This window comes from Acanthaster planci, linkage group LG09 (genome assembly GCF_054643075.1).
Source record: "Acanthaster planci isolate LZ-2023a linkage group LG09, COTS_SCS, whole genome shotgun sequence".
NCBI classification, from domain to species: Eukaryota; Metazoa; Echinodermata; class Asteroidea; order Valvatida; family Acanthasteridae; genus Acanthaster; species Acanthaster planci.
Window position 1 is genome coordinate 17,662,418 of NC_141785.1, and position 17,781 is coordinate 17,680,198.

General features: G+C 42.4%; 1 protein-coding gene across 5 annotated transcripts; it reads right to left on the bottom strand.

The window, feature by feature from the left end:
• Nucleotides 1-510: 510 nt before the first annotated feature.
• LOC110976573 (uncharacterized) lies at nucleotides 511-17,103 on the bottom strand. Of its 5 annotated transcripts, none has more exons than XM_087141384.1 (14): nucleotides 17,002-17,053; nucleotides 14,032-14,098; nucleotides 12,841-12,956; nucleotides 11,529-11,714; nucleotides 10,716-10,902; nucleotides 10,106-10,450; nucleotides 8,412-9,350; nucleotides 6,631-6,763; nucleotides 5,700-5,974; nucleotides 5,019-5,080; nucleotides 4,395-4,512; nucleotides 3,801-4,029; nucleotides 3,073-3,205; nucleotides 511-2,436 (listed from the first exon to the last, which is right to left on the bottom strand). In XM_087141384.1, exons 2-14 carry the CDS (start codon nucleotides 14,057-14,059, stop codon nucleotides 2,323-2,325), a joined length of 2,865 nt encoding a protein of 954 aa, XP_086997510.1. In that variant the 5' UTR covers nucleotides 14,060-14,098; nucleotides 17,002-17,053; the 3' UTR covers nucleotides 511-2,322. The 5 variants fall into 5 exon arrangements, with proteins under 5 accessions (XP_086997510.1, XP_086997509.1, XP_022085646.2 ...); XM_087141383.1 differs by having other exon boundaries at nucleotides 16,696-17,053; XM_022229954.2 differs by lacking the exon at nucleotides 14,032-14,098 and having other exon boundaries at nucleotides 17,002-17,103.
• Nucleotides 17,104-17,781: the final 678 nt, after the last annotated feature.

Sequence of the window (17,781 nt, forward strand, 5' to 3'; positions counted from 1 at the left end):
AACGACGTTTCAAGACACATAATTTCGTTCTTTATTTGGGGCTAAAATAAGTTAAATCTTACAAGTAAATTAGCGTTGGACACGCTCAAGTCGACCCATGATCCAAACAGTGAATGAGATTGAACTATGGAGGAATCATGTCAATGGATGAACTTAACATGATTCAGAATGCACACCAAAAATAATGTGCACTATAGACATTTTGTTCAATTTCTACATAATATGACAACCTGTCCATAACCCTCACAAACACAACAGCTAAGTTGGGACGCCAGATAAACTTTGAAAACTACAAATTTGACTCAATCTTCCTCCACGGCTGTATAGCCATACATTTATCTACAAGAACAAGATTAAATTGTGTGCTCCAATTTACATCTTCATGTACATGTAGTCCCACACCCAACCCAATCAGCAAACACTGTCTTAAACCAAACATAACAAATATGCCACGATGCATTGGAAAACAAAATTTGCCACAACTACAAACTGACACTTAGGCCATAAACATTTGCATCTCATCGGTAGCTTTATTTCAGCATCAACAGATAAAAGTGAACATTAAATACAGGAAAACAGTTGTATGCTGCATAATCAATTCTTTAAAAATATATGAGAACTAAATCTTAATACTGTACAAAAAAATTAAAAGTGACAAGATTAAGGTGATCCTTTACCCTGATTTCTTGGAGATAAAAAATCGCTCACTTTTGAAGAGTAAAGCATAGTGACAAAACATACCATATGTAATTCGTGTCATGACAAAACAAATATTCAGTGTCTCCTCAGTCACTGCTCACCTTGTTCCGTGCGACTGGGCTTATTATGTCTGGTCTGACGATGGTCTCATCTAAAACACTGTTCATAAGCTGTCACTACTGTTTATCTTTCGATACTTACAGACTCATGATGGCCTTGACAACACAGAAAGAATACTCAGTACCCTGCAATCCATAACCCCGCACTGGCGGCGGAACAATTTTTGAAATGGGGGGACCAGTTGTTGGGCCATCATCAGCCAAAAAGGGCTCTATCCATTGAGCCCCACCCAATTATAGGACCTGTAAAAATTGGCCCAGGTCTGGTCGAAAAAGGGGGGCACTGCCCCCCCCCCGCCAGACGGTGCTGTCAGGAACCCAAGTCCCCGACTCCAAACCTTGTTAACCAATATGCATTTAATGCTTTTCAGTCTAGTTGCAGACCCCTCTAACACTCCCTACTATTTGTTGGAGCAGCTAAAGTTTACAGGAATATGACCTCATCCTCTGGTCAGATTTCACCTTAAAAACCCCACTCATTTTTAAAGAGGGTCATATTTCTATAGAGCATCCAGAAACTGTGTTTATTATTTGGTGGTGTGATAGATGAGTGAGTTTTTTTTTTAACCCTCAACGAGTTATAGCAGCCAGCCATTGGTTTGTCAGCCAGGGTAGACACAAATATGACTATGATCTAAAGAGTAGACACTGTAGTTAACAAATGCTCCCAAAGGAATACGGCCGTTTCACAATGGTGCGCCACCAAGAGTTTGCGATGCGTTGGCCAATCACAGTGCGCAAAATTTGTCGACCCAATGCGCGTTTAGGAAGGGTCGACAAATTTCGCGCATTTTATAATGGCCAACGTGTTGCAAACTCTTGGTGGCGCACTATTGTGAATCACCCATATTGCTGCATCAAATTTCAGATTTTCTTGTCCAATCTCTTTGAAGTGAGCCTTACTGGGTGGACACATGCCGACATGAGATTGTCCCTTGGTATGACTTCAACCTCGTGCAAATGATGAACGTACCCAGATGACTGAATTCAGCTTGTAATAGATCATTTCATTCATGGGGGGGGTCGCTTTTTTTCATGTGCTGCACCTCGTCTTTGGAAGAATTTGCCGGCATGGTTACGATCTTCCCCCTCTCTCCTGCAGTTTCAGAAGGATCTGAAGACTCATCTCTTCAATGAGGCATTTAATTAATTTCTTTGAACTAGCGCCCTGAGCACCTTGGTGGATCTGTGTGCTCTATAAATCGTCATTATTATTATTATAGCTGCACATCCATGGGTAACTGTTGTTCGAAATAGCAACACTTGTTGCCATGCCAAAAACTTTTTCGCCTGTAAGTTCACTTAATAATCACATCTATGTCTATCTCGTGCATATTTGACTCGGATCGCAACTACATTAAAAACCAAAAATAACTTGGCTGTTTGTTATCATTTTGGCATCGGCTTATAAGAATACTGTCTTTCCATATAAAAACGCAAGATATATTAAAGGTTAAGAAAATAGTTCAGCATGGGATGGGGGTTGCAGTCAGTAATGAGCCTTTCACTTGGAGAATTTGCCAATGTCAGCTGGGAGGTGAAGCCATGAGCCATAGCCTTTGAGTTTCAGGTGCTGTATCAGGGTTTTCTTGGCCTGCTGGTAGTCTTTACTCGTCGCCTGCCAACAATCAAAAGCCGTGTCCAGATTATTCGGCTGCAGCTTGAAATTACGCACAAGACTGTGGCTACGGATGCAGCCAGTTCCCGTACAGTCATGTTGTAGTGTTATACGGGCCTGTTGCTAAGTTATGTTTGTTATGTTCCCCCCCTCCCTGGCACTGTGAGCCCCCTCCTCCAAAATGGCAGAAGCTGGCAACAGGGCTGGTGTTATAGGCCAAGGGCAGACTTCACAGGACTGTTAAGTACCCAAATCCACCAAGCCTTGAAAATATTTGCTTAGCAAAAATAGAATACCCCAAAGTGTTTTGCAATTACATTAACAAAAATAAACAAAGACAGATTTTTTATTAACCCCTTAACGCCGGGATTCTTTTGACGGCGACTGCTGGGCTGTGGCATGCCCAGTATGCAAAGCCCTGTCCAGCAGCAGGCCCACATTGAAACCGCAGGTGCATGCTGAATAGAATGTACATCTATGTGTGGCATGCACTAATCCTCACACAAAGCCACGGCTGTTGACATCTCCTGGTTCGAAGGGGTCAACACACATTATCACAAAATACTATGTGCAACTAAGAAATAATCGAAAACACAGATTACAAAATTTGTGAAGGTAAATGGTTGTTGATCTCACCTTGGCCTCCTGATAGTTGGCCCCTTGCTGTAAGTCATAGCGCTGCGCCATGCCACATGCGTTTTTGAACCTGCTGAAGAAGGCTGCTTTGCATAATCGACTGGCCCCTGATGCCCCACTCTTAAATGGGGAGCTGAAAAAAAATAAAGTGTCAAGGATGAGACGATGTTCTATGTTTCCTTACACAATTTGGTAACTTTCAAACTTGTAAATTAACTTCAGCAAGCTTTCTGTTTCTGTTGTAGCGGTGGCATTGTTACAGTGGTTTTTACTGGAAAAAACATATCACGTTAGATGCACAATCAACATTACTGTAATATGACCTTAAAACCAAAGACATTTTGCGGGGACGTTGGACTACTACATGAATCTGACAGCAATTGATAATTATTTGTAAATCAATCATTTTCTTAAATTTGTTAAATGATATTGAACTGGAATTATTCAGTAATTGAATCAAAAACCTGCCACTGAATGTATGTGCCGCACCCTGGCGACGGGGAAAACTGAAGATTGGTGTGAAGGCCTTTGTTCGAAGATCATTCTGATCCAAGATCTTTGAAGATTGCGGAACAATGGCCATCACACTGACCGCCATGCCAGGCTAAACCAGTGTCCAGTGTGTCGTTATTCTTACAGTTTCGCCGTCGTTTTTGATGAACATTCTGTGGTGGTGGTTCCGGCGGCCTTTGAAGGGTGTAATGTGTTGAAACACGGTATCATCTCACCTCTCTGTGCATTTTCCCCGAGTGATGTCAGCCACTTCGTACAGGCTGTCAGCAAACGACCAATTCAGGCTCGTTCCCAGTTTCACGTCGTCCTCAATCTGCGGTGTCTTGGAGACGCGGCCGATCAAGGGATGGTGGACGCTGTAGCCGATGGGTAGCAATTCCGTCAAGTCATCATCCACCCGGCAGCACACGGCTCGAGCGAGGTGACCGTGATCGTAATTGCTCCCTGTGATCAGAATATGCACTAAGGTGAGTCAGCTGGTGGGGTGGATTCCACCCAGAGATGTTCTAAGCACAAAAACATTTATACTTAGTAAAAGTAGATCTTAAGCCAATGACCATGCAAGGAATATTCAGTGAGACTGATTTTCCACCCATTACTGCTTGGCATTAAAATCAGCTGAGCAAGATTTTCTGCTTTACGAAGAGCCACTCTAATTATCACGATTGCCGACCAAAACTCATCATCACCACAATTACTCTCAACATTCCAATAAAAATTCCTAAGATGATCTCTGCTCTCACAGTTTCAATGTTTTTACTCCTGGTTTGGGAGAGGTAATTATAGGGGAATAGTTCTCAAAGTATTACCTAACGTGATTGTCTCCAAATAGACTGGCTCCATGAACTGGCTGAGAAGTGCCCCTTGTAGGCCAAGAACGTTCCACAGTAGGAGCTTATCGCTGGTCGACATCACACAGAACGGGTTCTATGACAAAAAAGGGTACAACGCACTGCATTCTCCTGTATTTTGATCACTTCACTTCCACAAAGGCACATCATTTTCACACTGTGAGGAAAAAAACAACTAATTCCACTCCACTCAGATCTTCCAAAATCTTCCAGCGAGATTAAATGGATTTTGTTGGACCAAGGATGGTAGAGTGTTGGGGCTTGATACTCCCTGAAAGTCACGACACAAAAGATGCCCAGGCAGGATTTAAGTACCGCACAGGGAAATGTGAAGGTGGTTGTTACCAAGAACAACTTCATTTTGTTCTCGTTAGTGAATTGTTTTCTAGAGTTGAGTACTGAAGTCACACTATTCTTGCCCAGTTAAAACTGCCAAAGACTTCTGCAACTGAACTTATTTTCAGTCGAGGCTGCCAAAATGCACTTGTTATTTACACTTTAGCATTCGGGGGGGGGGGGTTACAATCCAAATTGTCAAGGAAGTCAGTAGAATAACAGGCAGATTGAATTCATTGTTTCTACCTTTTTCTTCAATGCATCCATGGATTCAACCAACTCCAACTGTTCCACTGCGACTGGCACACCTGAAAAATGCAAATGCGTACCGAGGTGGGTGCAAACACTTGTAACAAAAAAGAAAGTATCTATGTCACACTTGAAATATGACTAAGGATTAGAAAACATTGACACATTAAACAGAGATACCAAGGCTGCTTCCAAATCTTGAGACTGGGGCTAGGTCTAGGCTTCCACTGGTTGCAAACATGGGGACAAGTGCCGACAACAGACATGGCCGTATTTCAGACCCAGCCAAATGAACCCCACTATAAATATAGTCTATTATTTGTGTGGGCAGCCAAAGTTTGCAGAAAAATTTCATCCTTAATTGGTATTAGATTTTACCTCAAAATGTACACATACCCTTGCCCTACTATTTTTAAAAAGGGTCGTACTTTTGTTTCATTTAAGCAATGGTAATTACAACATGTATTTGGTGTTTTAGTAGATGTGGGCAATTTCCAACACTCTCTAGACTATTTTTCTGCTTTTGGCCAGAGATAGTTTACCAGACAGTTTACTAGTAGGCAAAATTTTGACAGCGACATGGAAAACCACAGAATTATAAGAACTATAGACATGCATTCAACTGTGTGTGTCTACAGTGAACCAAGTCACATGATGTTAAGGTTTGGGCAGACATACCATCTTGACCGACAGCAGTGAGTTTGCCCTGGGCTGTGTCGGGCTGCTGTGTTGGGTAATGTGAGCCGCACTGCATGAGGTACAGGTCATTCTCGGTGATCACTGGGGGACAATCCCGGACGAATCGTGCTCCATCGCCGCACGGTGCGGAGTTAAGGTAGAGGTGGAAAGTAACGCCTTCCTTCAGCAGTAAACGAGGGCTGCCTTGCTGAGTGGTGAACACACTGGCCAGTCGACTCCCTTCAAAGAAGTTCTTAAGCTCTCGATAGAGATATCTGCAATGCAATCAACCATGGCGAGATATTGAAAAGTTCTGAAGTTACAGATTTCCATCTTCAAGACTGTTTCATAAAGTAACCTGTTAACTACTAGCTCTGTCATGCAATCAACATTTCCATTCACCTAACCTTGGAAGATGATCCTGAACGTAAGTAGTGAGGTAATTGGTAGTTTCTTGTTACTGCTTCGATTGCCAAATTCAGCAACATCCCACAAGATGAATTCACCTCTAAAACCTGTGTCAGGTACCATGGTATCCAAATTACCAATACAAATACAGGCCTAACACCTACCGTACCACATCTTGTTGGCTCAGCTGAGTTAGGGTCAAATAGCAAGACGGACCGGCAAAATAAGAAATGCTTAGAATGGCGTCATTGAAAGAGGTTGCATTTCAAAGAAAAAAAAAAATCAGTAAACAAATCAACATTAAATCGATACGCTCTCTTCTAAATGGAAAACACTCAATGCAACTGCATACATACAAAGCAAAGGTGTTGGAGTAGAGGGCCGTGACATTTCCATCTAGGACAATATTTCACAGAGAAAATGAGCAAAGGCTTGCAATTTCATAACTGACTTCACTACCTGAACAGCACCCTCAACGGTTTAGTCGCATGGCCACTACAAGGATCCAGTGCCGCGTCCATACCTTTGAAAACCCCGCCGAGCAATGGTCAGGCCGTTCAGGTCAAGAATTGACCGCCCATCAGTCGTGACATTGCGCCCTGTGATTGCACCGGTGCCTGTGCCTAGACTGATGATTTCATGCCTTGCCTCAGGGCCTGGGGAGAAATGTTGGGATGGCTTGATTGCAGGAGCTGCAGGGTCTTGAATTCTCTCCATTTGAATGTCAGAGATTCACACGCAAATTGATACAATATGCGTCTAGGGTACACATGCATTCCTGAATTATTTCATACGTAGTAAAAAAATTTTAAGACCTTCATTTTGATGGACCTGTCAATGAGCAATCAATGAGGCATCATCAACATGACAGATACAGTGCGAGTAAAAATCACGACAACTTTCAATTTCCATAATGCAACACTTGTTTCAAGGCTAGCAAATTGTGGCAGTCGGTGAATCATTCTATTGGGATGAGCCACATTTACTCTGAAAGTGTTTGGAATGTTTCATGGGCCCATTGAGCAGGGGAAATAATAATGGAATTGCCCCTTGATCAGTTTTTTGGACGAGTGCGCTATGTAAATCTACATTATTATTATTACATTTCGGACCAATTCCGTGAATTAGTTACATTGTGAGTATTGTCAGACCATATATTTGTGGATGAACCATTTCCTCTGCAGAACTCATTAACCCCTTCTCAACGGGAATTTCTTTCCGAAAGCCGACTCCAAGAATTCAAGCCTCGCTCGGCCACGAAAGCCACCTGCCAAACCACAAATTCTCGGTTTGTGGCCCAGCGTGCTCTGCACACTTTGAATTACACGGTGAAAAGGCTAATTGTTCGGTGGCATCAGGCTCTACTCAAGCTTCCACATTCCCGTTGCCTCTTTTCAAAGTGGGGACTATTGTGAAGCTGGTGATTATGATGCAAATTTGGTCTTTTCATTTCTGGGCTACACACAAAGACCAACTACCATATACACAAGAGCCAGGGTCTGCCTTCTTTCACCGAGTTCGCTTGAGCGTGGGCCGAGAATAATAGCTGAAAAGCGGGCTGAGGATCTCAATTTTTACGGCGTGTTTTAAGCGTCCCGCCATGAAGGGGTTAAGAGGGTGAAAAAACACCACACCAGAAAGTAGCAGTATCTTCGGGCTGTTGGTTGTAAAGAGGTGCCCAAGAATTAAGAGACCTATTGCCTAGTCAAAGAATGGTGAATCTTCCTCAATATCACCAATATTTAATGAGGAAATTTTGATGTTGAACAGAGATTCATAGTATTGTACATAACCAAGCACAACAAGCAGTTGTCATGGAGAGGCCAATATTTTGCAGCACCCAATAAAAAAAAGGGCAACCACAAGTCAAAGTCTTCCGTTTTAAATAAGAATAAAGAATGGATTATACATTGCAGGCTAATGTACATGTCGGCAACAGAAAAGAAGGCATTTTGAATGCTTGGTGATGCAATCTTTTGTGAGTGGGCTTTAATCATGATGGGGTATCCATTTTAGATCATGTTACCCGAACCAATTTTATTCAATGAACACTCTGAAATGAGAGGGTGCCTGACTATTTCTATGATATAACACGTTTCACCTCACTTTGAAAGATAAAGAATATTTTTTACATGTATTTGGACAAAACAGATGACATCTTTTAATCGTACTTTGGAACTAGCCATCGAGAAATATACGGTAATCTGTAATCTTTGCAGCATCTTCCTTCTTTGACAAGTGTTTTGAAACATCTTTTTGGTACTGCCTCGCTTTAAATTCAAGACGTTGAATTGACTAGCTTACTTTTTTGCAACAGTATGGCAGCCAAGCTCTTGCGAGCCTCCATCTTGTTGCATCCTGGGAAGGGCGACCCTATGGGAGGAAGGCTCTTCGCCGTCTTAGCAATCAGGTCAGCCACAGTCAGAACGCCGGTTACACCTGCAGAAGAGTCGGCAGGCCCGGGGAGGGGCTGATGGGCTGGGGAAGGGGCCTGGGGATGGGGTGGGATCTCAGCTTTGGGAGGCTGGGGTGGAGGCTGGTATGTGGCATAGGAACCTGGCGACGGGTGGAAGACGGGTGGTTTACTCATAGAGTGGTAGACCCCTGATGAAGTTGATGATGGTGGTACAGAGGCTGTTGGGGAGATGTTTGATTGTGGCTTGCCAAGAACTTTCACAGCAGGCTGTGTCTGGCGGACTCCATACTGGGGGAAGGGGTTGGCGCTCAATTCGGCATGTGGGTCGTAGATGGATTCAGTGAGAAACGGCTTGAACTGGCTCACTACTTTAGGGATTGAGGTCTTGCTCTGGCTTGGCTTTGATGAGGACCTGTTGGCACTGGATAGTCTTGGGAATGGATCATCCCCTGATGATGTCTGAGAGTCAAACTGCTCCTGTTGGCCAATGCCGCCAGATGCAGCAAAGCCGGGTTCAGAAGTTGAAGTGGTGTTTGCCTGCCGATTCTGCCAAGCAGGGGCAGTTGCAGCCGGTCTCCTTGTTTGCAAATGAGCTTGTGTCTGCTCGGTTGGGCCACGGGTACCGGCTGGCACCTGCGGATGCCCTGCTGAACTCCCAGACGACTGCTGATGGGTGCGCGGGACACCGGCTGTCCGCAGCTGGTAGCCTGCAGCTTGATCTGGGAAGCAGCTGTTAATGATGGAAGGATTCAAGACCCCTCTGCCAAAGCTGAGCCCGGGCCCTTGCTGTGCTGTCTGTTGAGCCATTTGCTGTTTCTTTTTCTCACCTGAGGAGACATCAAAACACAGGGATTATCACCTCACCCAAACTCAAGGCAATGAAAAGTCAACCCTACTTTCTAATGCATTTCTGGTCTCAATGTTGTCCAATTATTTCCCAGAAAATGTCTAATTCTAAATACAGTTGAACCTCAATCATGAAACAAACTATATAGGGAAACTGACTAGGTGCTTACAAATGACTATAAAGATGAACAAAAAAGTTGACTGGAGCGGGATCTGAACCTGCCACCTGCGGAACATCATGCCGGTGCTCTACCAACTGAGCTATCCAGCCCTACAGTATGTTAAGTGGCTCTTTCCAATTGTCAACAATTTTGTTAGGGGGTTCAAGTCAGAAGCTGTGAAACCTGGAACACCATATAGCCAGGGCTGATGCCCCAAATAACACAATAAACGTGGGAAGTGGTGAACAGGAATCACTCAGAGAGGATTCGGCTGTCTGAAAATAAATCATAAATCACAGTGTTTCACAGAATTGGCAAACGAATCTATCCAGGTCTGCAAGTTTCCCTATGAATGCATGTAACGGCAACAAGTTAAAACTCTAAACAATTTGAAGAGTATAGTAATGCCGACTGTCTCATTAACCTTAAGCCACATAAATCTGCCCACACTCCACTGACAAATTGTAACAAGGCTGCACAATCAAACCATTTTTCAGGCTAGACAGAGAATATGCACAATGTTACTGCATAAGTTATAGGACCCTGCTCAAGTTGCATCTGTCCTCTTCTCCCACCTTGAGCATTCCCCTTGGCCTGCTGTGCCATCTTCTTGACCTGGTACTGGGCATAGTTGCCCGGCTGGGGCACATCCCAGGCATCCTCGGACGTGACGGTTGGGGCAGCATTGAAATTGGCCTGGTAATGACTGCCACGGCTGTAACCCTTCTCCGTGTCAGGGTGTGGGGCCATGCTCTGACTCGAGGGCTTGTCTTCTAAGAGAACCACTTTCCGTCCGAAGTTATCGTAGACGGCCGTGCCCATCTCTGGTTCCTGTACATCCTCCGGGGTCAGGCCCAACAGTGTTGACAATGCGATCCTGGCTGCCTCTGTCTTGGCCTCTTTTTTGGTCCTTCCAACTCCTGGGACATTGAACAAGCAAAATGGTATATTCCTTTTTAAACAATACCCTGCATAAATCTCCATCATCTGATTGGTGAATAATTGATCACATTTCATCGAATTATTCGTTCTGTTCAACGGTACCTATTGAATGTAGTTTCACTTGACTGGTTCCTGCCCCACAAATGGGCTATTCTTTAAACAACCAACTGTGATCCAAATTTGCAGATCAAGTGGTGCAATGTGTGACTTCATGTGATGAAGGAGATTTCTAGGTAAACTTGCCCTGTTTATGGCGAACGCCGTCCACTACAGCAACGGAAGCAAACTTGGGATTGAACATAGTCCCACAACTGGTGGCTGTGTCCTCCTGGAACTTGACCGTCAGCCGCTGTTTCTGGCAAAACTCGTTCAGCGCCATCACAGGGTTCTTTTCACCCATCATAAACTGTTCGATCAGCTCAGGCTCAACCTGTGGCCAAAACGCAAGAAAATGAATGTGCTTCCGATAAATCGATGCATAAAAGACTTCTCTTAGTTCTTTCACAAACTGAAACTGTGACATCAAACAGTTTGTCTCCGGCAGTCTAGGTGATAATCAAGAGCAAGGATGGTCGAGGGCATGACGGAGCCTACCCACTTGACCCAAGTCATCAAACGGTACGGCCATGTTCAACACAACTAGACAAAGCTGGGAATAGTACACACACGCCAGCCCATTTTAACAGGGGTTCCTCATGTTTCTGTACCAAATACACAGTCACAGTAGCGATGTCTGCTGTCTTTGAGAATGGGATATTTTTTTATATACCAAACAATCTCAGCTCTTGATCTTTTGATGTTTTGTATGTCAAACTAATGTACTCAAATCAAATCTTGGGAATAATTGTGTTTGTCACAACTCTGGTAGACTGATATACGAGTCTCAAATGGGCTTAATCATTAAAATGATTAAGCAAAACAGGGAGGTAACACAAAAGTAGAAAACCCATTGGCCACAATCTGTTGTACGGTTTAGTCTATTTGTAATGAAATATATGAGACGGGAAAAAAAGGAGAAAATTAGGCAATCTGAAAAAAAGCCACATGCCAGCTAACCTTCTTGGGAGCACTCTTTGCAATGATGGGGTTGGGGCATCCTGAGTTCCCCCAGTCGTCTCCACAGCGGAGGGCCTCGGCCTGCTTGCTGCTTATGATATTGAGCTTCTGGTGTGGCTGGGTTGAAGGAGCTTTTGTCATGGACGGTGCCATCTGTTTCTGTACGAGTTGTTGCTGCTCTTCAATCTACAGAGAAAAAAATTGTACATTTACAAGATTCATCAGAGCAACTTTTTTGTCCTTGTCTGTTCCTTCCGATTTCTGCCTAAACCTCCGAGGATACATGTAACTGTTTTAGTTTGTGAAATGTCAATAATTTTCACATGAAATACACTACCATTAGCCCCGAACAAGTACCAAGGAGAGTCTATGTAATAAACACTAAACTTCAGGTGTTAGAAGTTGCTACATCCCGTCACCAATCCTGACAAAAATATGGAGCTATTTGGACTTTTAAATTGTCAAAGAATCATTCAGAATGTGTATCGGTGGTGAAGCCCTGACATGTTCATCTGAATTTAAGTTCGTTATCTAGATTTTGAACTGAAGGACAGAATAAAGAGCTTATAAAACTCTTCTACAAGCAAACTATTAAACCAAACATGCAAAATTTAAGAAATGACTTGAAGGACGTATTTCGTCAGGATCTTGGGCTGGGCCTTGTGTTGTTTATGCTCAGCTACATTGTGCATAAACTTAGGTTCAGATTATACAGAAAATCATCCTGTCTGCAGCAGGATATCATCAGCACTGCCTCAACCTAATGGCAGGAATCGCTAAAGGATTTTGAAGGATTGAGGCAGTCATCACACCTCAAAGGAACACAATCGGGAAACAATGGAGGATTTGGGGAAAACTAGGGCTGTTTCCATTTTACAAGAAGACAGATGGAGGATTTGTAGGATTTAAGGCTGCATTCTACATCCTCAACCCAAACTAGAGAGTTTGGATTGAGGAAAGTTCGCTGCAGAAGTGTCCAGGCTGTTAGGGTTCCAGAGCAGGAATGTGGTCGCTGGAGGACAGACTGGTGTCATCTAAGTGTAGACCACACATCAGCATTTCTTTCCTTGAGGAGACACTGCTATTTGGAAATTATTCAAAAAGGAGAAGATTTTGATGATAATTTTTTGTGGCAAATTGAAGAATTTCATGCGAGACATTCGGTTAAAATTTCAACCCAGGAAAGCAGCTCTGGTTCAGATGGGGGCATTTTGAAAAGTGTCATGCCCAAAAGTTTCAGAACACACTGTCTGAAGCAAGCCAAAACTCCTCAAAGAAAACAGTAAAGCCGCTGCCCATGTACACTACAAACCTGTCTGTCTTGACTGCTACGCCCATCAAAGCCCACCGCTCCAGTGGCACCCCCCTGGTGCTGCTGACCACTCAGCTGATAAAAATCAGTCCTCTTCATGATTTTCTCTCTCCGCTCTGATAAGAATAAAACATGTCGTCTTCAATTTGGCTTTAGTTTATCAGTTTACCTCTTGCATATTTAAACACCACATATTTATGGCCAGGGGTGGGTTTTTTATTTAAAAAAAGTAATATAAAACATTGAATTTTTTCAATTGAATCAGAATATTAAAATTTACATTGAACATTTATGAATTTGATGTACATGGAGACAAGTTGGCCTTATCATCTATTCTCAACAAGCAACTTTTAATAGCTGTATGTGTGTTTTCTTTTATTTATTTCCCACCAATATGGCTTGAGGATGTATACTTTTGACCCTCAACTCATCTACATGTAAATCCAACCTTGGATGAAATGCGGTTCAGTCGGATTGAGGCTAATACTGAAAAATGTCTGATCCCATAAATTGAATTTCTGATCATCATCCCAAAAATCTCACAAAAATCAAGTACAATCAAACTCCAACTGTGTTTTTAACAGTTTAAAATGCCCAAGGGCGTCTCCCATCACTGCTAAATTGTTATTTAATGTGGCAATGGTAGGCTTTTGTGCTGAATAGTTTCCAGTTTTTTTCCATGCCTGGGATCCCTCTCTAAGATTGCCTGGTTGTCTACAAGATTTTGTCTTTTATTTGAATCATTTTTTTACGGCATTTGTACAAAAGCGTAATTTATGAGATTTCGCGATCACTCCCTGTGATGAAATAGTGCATTTTGTTCCCAATGAACTAAGCTTTCCAGTAAAAGTGAACATTTTGTTGGCCAGTCTTAGCCAAATTCATACCAAGTCTTTGAACACTGATTTACTGGACGCAGGAGAATAAAATTACTAACTTTGCATGGATAATGGAACAGTTCATCAAAATTTAAATATTTATTTGCGATGGCAAAAGTATGTCTAATATCAGGGATTTTTCGCTCTCTATTTCCTGGTCACAGCGATAGTTATTTAATTGCAAGCAAAAAACTACAAGTATGGCCAGGATATTGCATATTATATATTTTTGAGGAGCTGGGGAGGGGGTTCAGAGGAAAGTGTAGGTTTTGTAGTCTTGTGACAAAATTTTTTAAAATGGATGATCTTTTACCTAGTTTATAGGATGAAAAGAGTTCCATATCCGGACATCACTTGACATGAGACTGGTCTGAAAAAGTCTTTTGCAAATAAACATGATAAAAGCTCCAATTTTTTTCATGCCATATTTGAATTTTAAGGAGGTTTTTCAATCAATCTTTTCTTCACAAATTTGTGCATCAAATTGAAATTTTAACCACTTGCAGCCCTAACCCATTTCAAGTACCATGGGTTTATATGCAGAGTCAGGGTGTCCGAAATGGGGCAACAGAGCTGGTCAGTGCAACAAAAGACCGTACTCCGAACAAAAGACCTGCTGATAGGAATTGCCACCATTTTTCGGCTTGCATTTTTTGAAGGTAATCCGTCACTGTTTGTAAACAGTATACCACTGTTTTGGGCATAGCTTGCTCACGGATTAGCACCACGGACAAAAGTGCTCCAGGGCCCCATTGATGAGCGCCGCTGCATGCTAATCCAGCTGTGTTTGAAAAGACGCCACTCACATTCACTGAGGACAAAGGAAATTACACAACACCTCACAATTCTGGGCTCTCTTTACAGGGTGGCAGGCCTGGCTGAAATACTCAGGAGTCAATGAAAGTTGCCTGACAGCTTAGAGTAGCCACCAAACAGTCATTTGTGCAGGTGTAGACAGCCGTTAAATGAAGTGATGAATTTATGGAGAAGTTTGAAAACTGAAAGTCTTGAAAATCTCCCGTATGTGTGAAATACATTTTTAAAACCACCCAACTAGCAGCAAGTGGTTAAAACATTTTTATTTTGATGGTATAATGAGTGTTTCTGTTCTTTTGTTGTAATACTTTTCCAGAAATCTTCAATGACCTGACGGGCTGATCACCTAAAAGTCTGAGATGGTAATATCACTTTGTAGAAAGAAATAGGCTCTTTGTTGTAATATGGAATTTGGTCACAAGGGAGTGTTCCAGTTTTCCATTTTTAAAAGGGATAAAAATACGAAGTAATCGAACAAGGTTACCATAAAAACACTCAAAACATCCATGTTTAAGGAGACAATGAAACTTAAGTAAGAACGGGAAAGTTTTGGTTCTTTTTTGGGGGGGGGAAATGACAGCGTAGTGGTGTTGCCAAGGTAATTTTTGTGATCATGTATGTCACAGGAAAAGCAAAATTGTGAACACAGTCCAGGAGATATGACTTTGTTCATTCCAAATCTACATGTAACAATAACGACCGCTTTTCTGGTGCAGAGTCTTGTCTTGCGCTTCCCTGCATTAAAAGAGTGACATCTCTCTTGTGTGGCTGATGCAGGATATGAAGTCATTGTGATTTGACCTGGTTTGTTACCAGACTTAGAACTGATGGTGTAGAAAGTGGGATTGGAACTAGCAGATGTAACCTGTGTCTCACGGTGGGCTATGTATATGATGAGATGGGGTGATAGACTTTCACTTTAAATCAAGGGAGCAATATAATTTCAATGTCATACATGTATTATGACGTGGTATACAGTGCTACCGGTTAGAAGTCCGCTTGTCTGAGAACAATGCACCACAAAATGAATACAGATCACTGAAAAAACAAAAAAACTAAAGCAAAAAACTCATTGCCAAGTTGGCAGCCACAAAGCGATGGGGCTTCGAAATGTAAGTGTAGTGAAGTGCAATGCGTAAATACGCACAGGTAGTCACTGAAAAGTTGAATGGGGACAATCAAAGCATTTTCTTTTGACTTCGAACCCCGCAGATCTGGGGTTCCCCCCACAGACGAGGTGGATTATGTCAACGGACAGGTACGTGTAGGCCCATTCAGATAGTCGTGCATTCAAGCAGAGTTGGAGGGTAAGGACCTTGTGTCACTAGGATCATGTTCAAAATATACATTCATTGTAACTACATGTGGGCCTCAATCAATTTTAATCAACAAAGAACAGCTTCCAAGGCACCAGCAACAAGAGCAATGCATAGCCTCTAGGGCTGTGCTGAATATCTGAATACATGTATCCAAATATTCATTATTGAATATTCAAATGCAAAACTCATGAAACTTAAGGGAGAATCTTCTTTTGTTTTAAAAAAGAAAAACTGCACTCCCGATGCTTGTTTCAAATAGATTCAAATGAAAAGCGACAGAAATCTTACAATGATTCAGAAAGTGAATTAGTCATTCAAAAATTTAAAAGGAATTGAAATTTTCAACAGGGCAAGAAGCAGTGTTTGTCTCTTCAATGTTGCTAAATCGTGGCTGGAGATACTCCTAGGTGTGAGAAGCTATCGTAGTGATCATAATGTACAATTGTGCGTGTTACTGCAACTGACTGTTCAACAATCTGCTGGTCGGTACAACTGAATATTTGGATATTCCATGAAGTCATTAAATGTGCAAGTCCAAGTCAAGTCACAAATCAAAAACTGGTAGTATCAAGTCACGAGTCACAAAAATAGAAACTTGAGTCCAACTCAACAGAAGTCCAAGTTAAGTGACTCAACTCTACAACTCTGGTAATTCAATGATTCAGTGGATGGTGAGTGTCTGTGTAATTTTTAAAGCAAAGACTTAGGGGCCTTGGCCATATACGTGTAAGGTCCACGTGATGTGCACTGCACATGAATTTTGCTGGGACCTTTTAATTGGATTTAGGCCTAATCGATACCCGATGTGCACGACAGCCGCTGCTCCAGAGCCGTCAACTTACCTAACAGTGAGGGAACGACTTTTTAACTAAGCTGAACTTATTCATCGAAAGACAACCATCGACATGCATTAGCCCAGGTTGGACGTTGTCTTCATTTCATTACGACTGACGTCCAAGGTGTAAACGTTGTGTACAAAACGACCACAAATTTGGTTCTAATTTGTTCTTGGTTCACCTTGATGAAGAAACTAGTTTTTCACGTTTACAAGTTCTTTGAGGCATTATCTATCCGTCTGGGGGTTTTAAGAATTTCAAAACGAACCATAGACTGCAAAACCGAGGAAAATAAGTGAGAGACAACGTTACTTTTGTAGACGTAATTCATCCGTTCTCGAGTCTAGTAAGTTGTAAAGTGCACGCACGTACAGTACGTGTAAACAGGAAGCCGACCTGCGTGCACGCACTACGCGTGCGCGACTTCCAATGGTCTGTTGCTCGCCTGCTACACGGAGGCCGTAACTGGTACCCGGCTTTAACCTGCGTTTCGTCGAGCCGATATAAAAAAAAATGCAGTTCCGTTTTTGTCGGATCGGTCACGGTGGCTTCAGACTGACCAATTAACCCACTATTGGTTACCGCTAAAGTGTTCATATTTTGTTCTGCTTTAAATGTCGGTTTATAAACATAAATTTGCGACACAAGCTGCTATTTTATAAGAATAACCTCCGTTAGCGTAGAAGGCTTTGCATATGCAGGGTTCTTGTAGTAGTCGGCCTACGGCAAGAAGTTCATCAACGATCTCCCTTTGAAGTGTTAAACATGTTTAATTTGTTCGTAGAGTTTTATTGGTTAAAGATGTATAAATTCAAAATATTTTAGAGATCCGATTTTTATTAAAGTGAAACAATAACTTATCTTGGTAACTGAGGAATAAAAAGAGGATTACATTGCATTCATGATGATCATGATGAACAGGCGCCGGAGAGCGATGCTATACTGATCCCGCCGTCGGGAACAGGCGTATCAGTGCAGAGGCAGTACTGGCGCGCACACGTGCGGTAGCGATCACGCACAAATCGTGCTGTTGATCTGCCTTTCCTTTTTTATTCGTAGACTACACATAAAATAAGCAGACTGAATATGCAA

Coding starts and splice junctions, on each gene's coding strand:
- LOC110976573 (XM_087141384.1), bottom strand. CDS start 14,059: ATGGAACTCTTTTCATCCTATAAACTAG. Junction 6,764..8,411: donor TGCCATACTGTTGCAAAAAA/GTAAGCTAGTCA, acceptor ATTTCTCCCCAG/GCCCTGAGGCAAGGCATGAA. Junction 3,206..3,800: donor CGGGGAAAATGCACAGAGAG/GTGAGATGATAC, acceptor ATTTTTTTTCAG/CTCCCCATTTAAGAGTGGGG.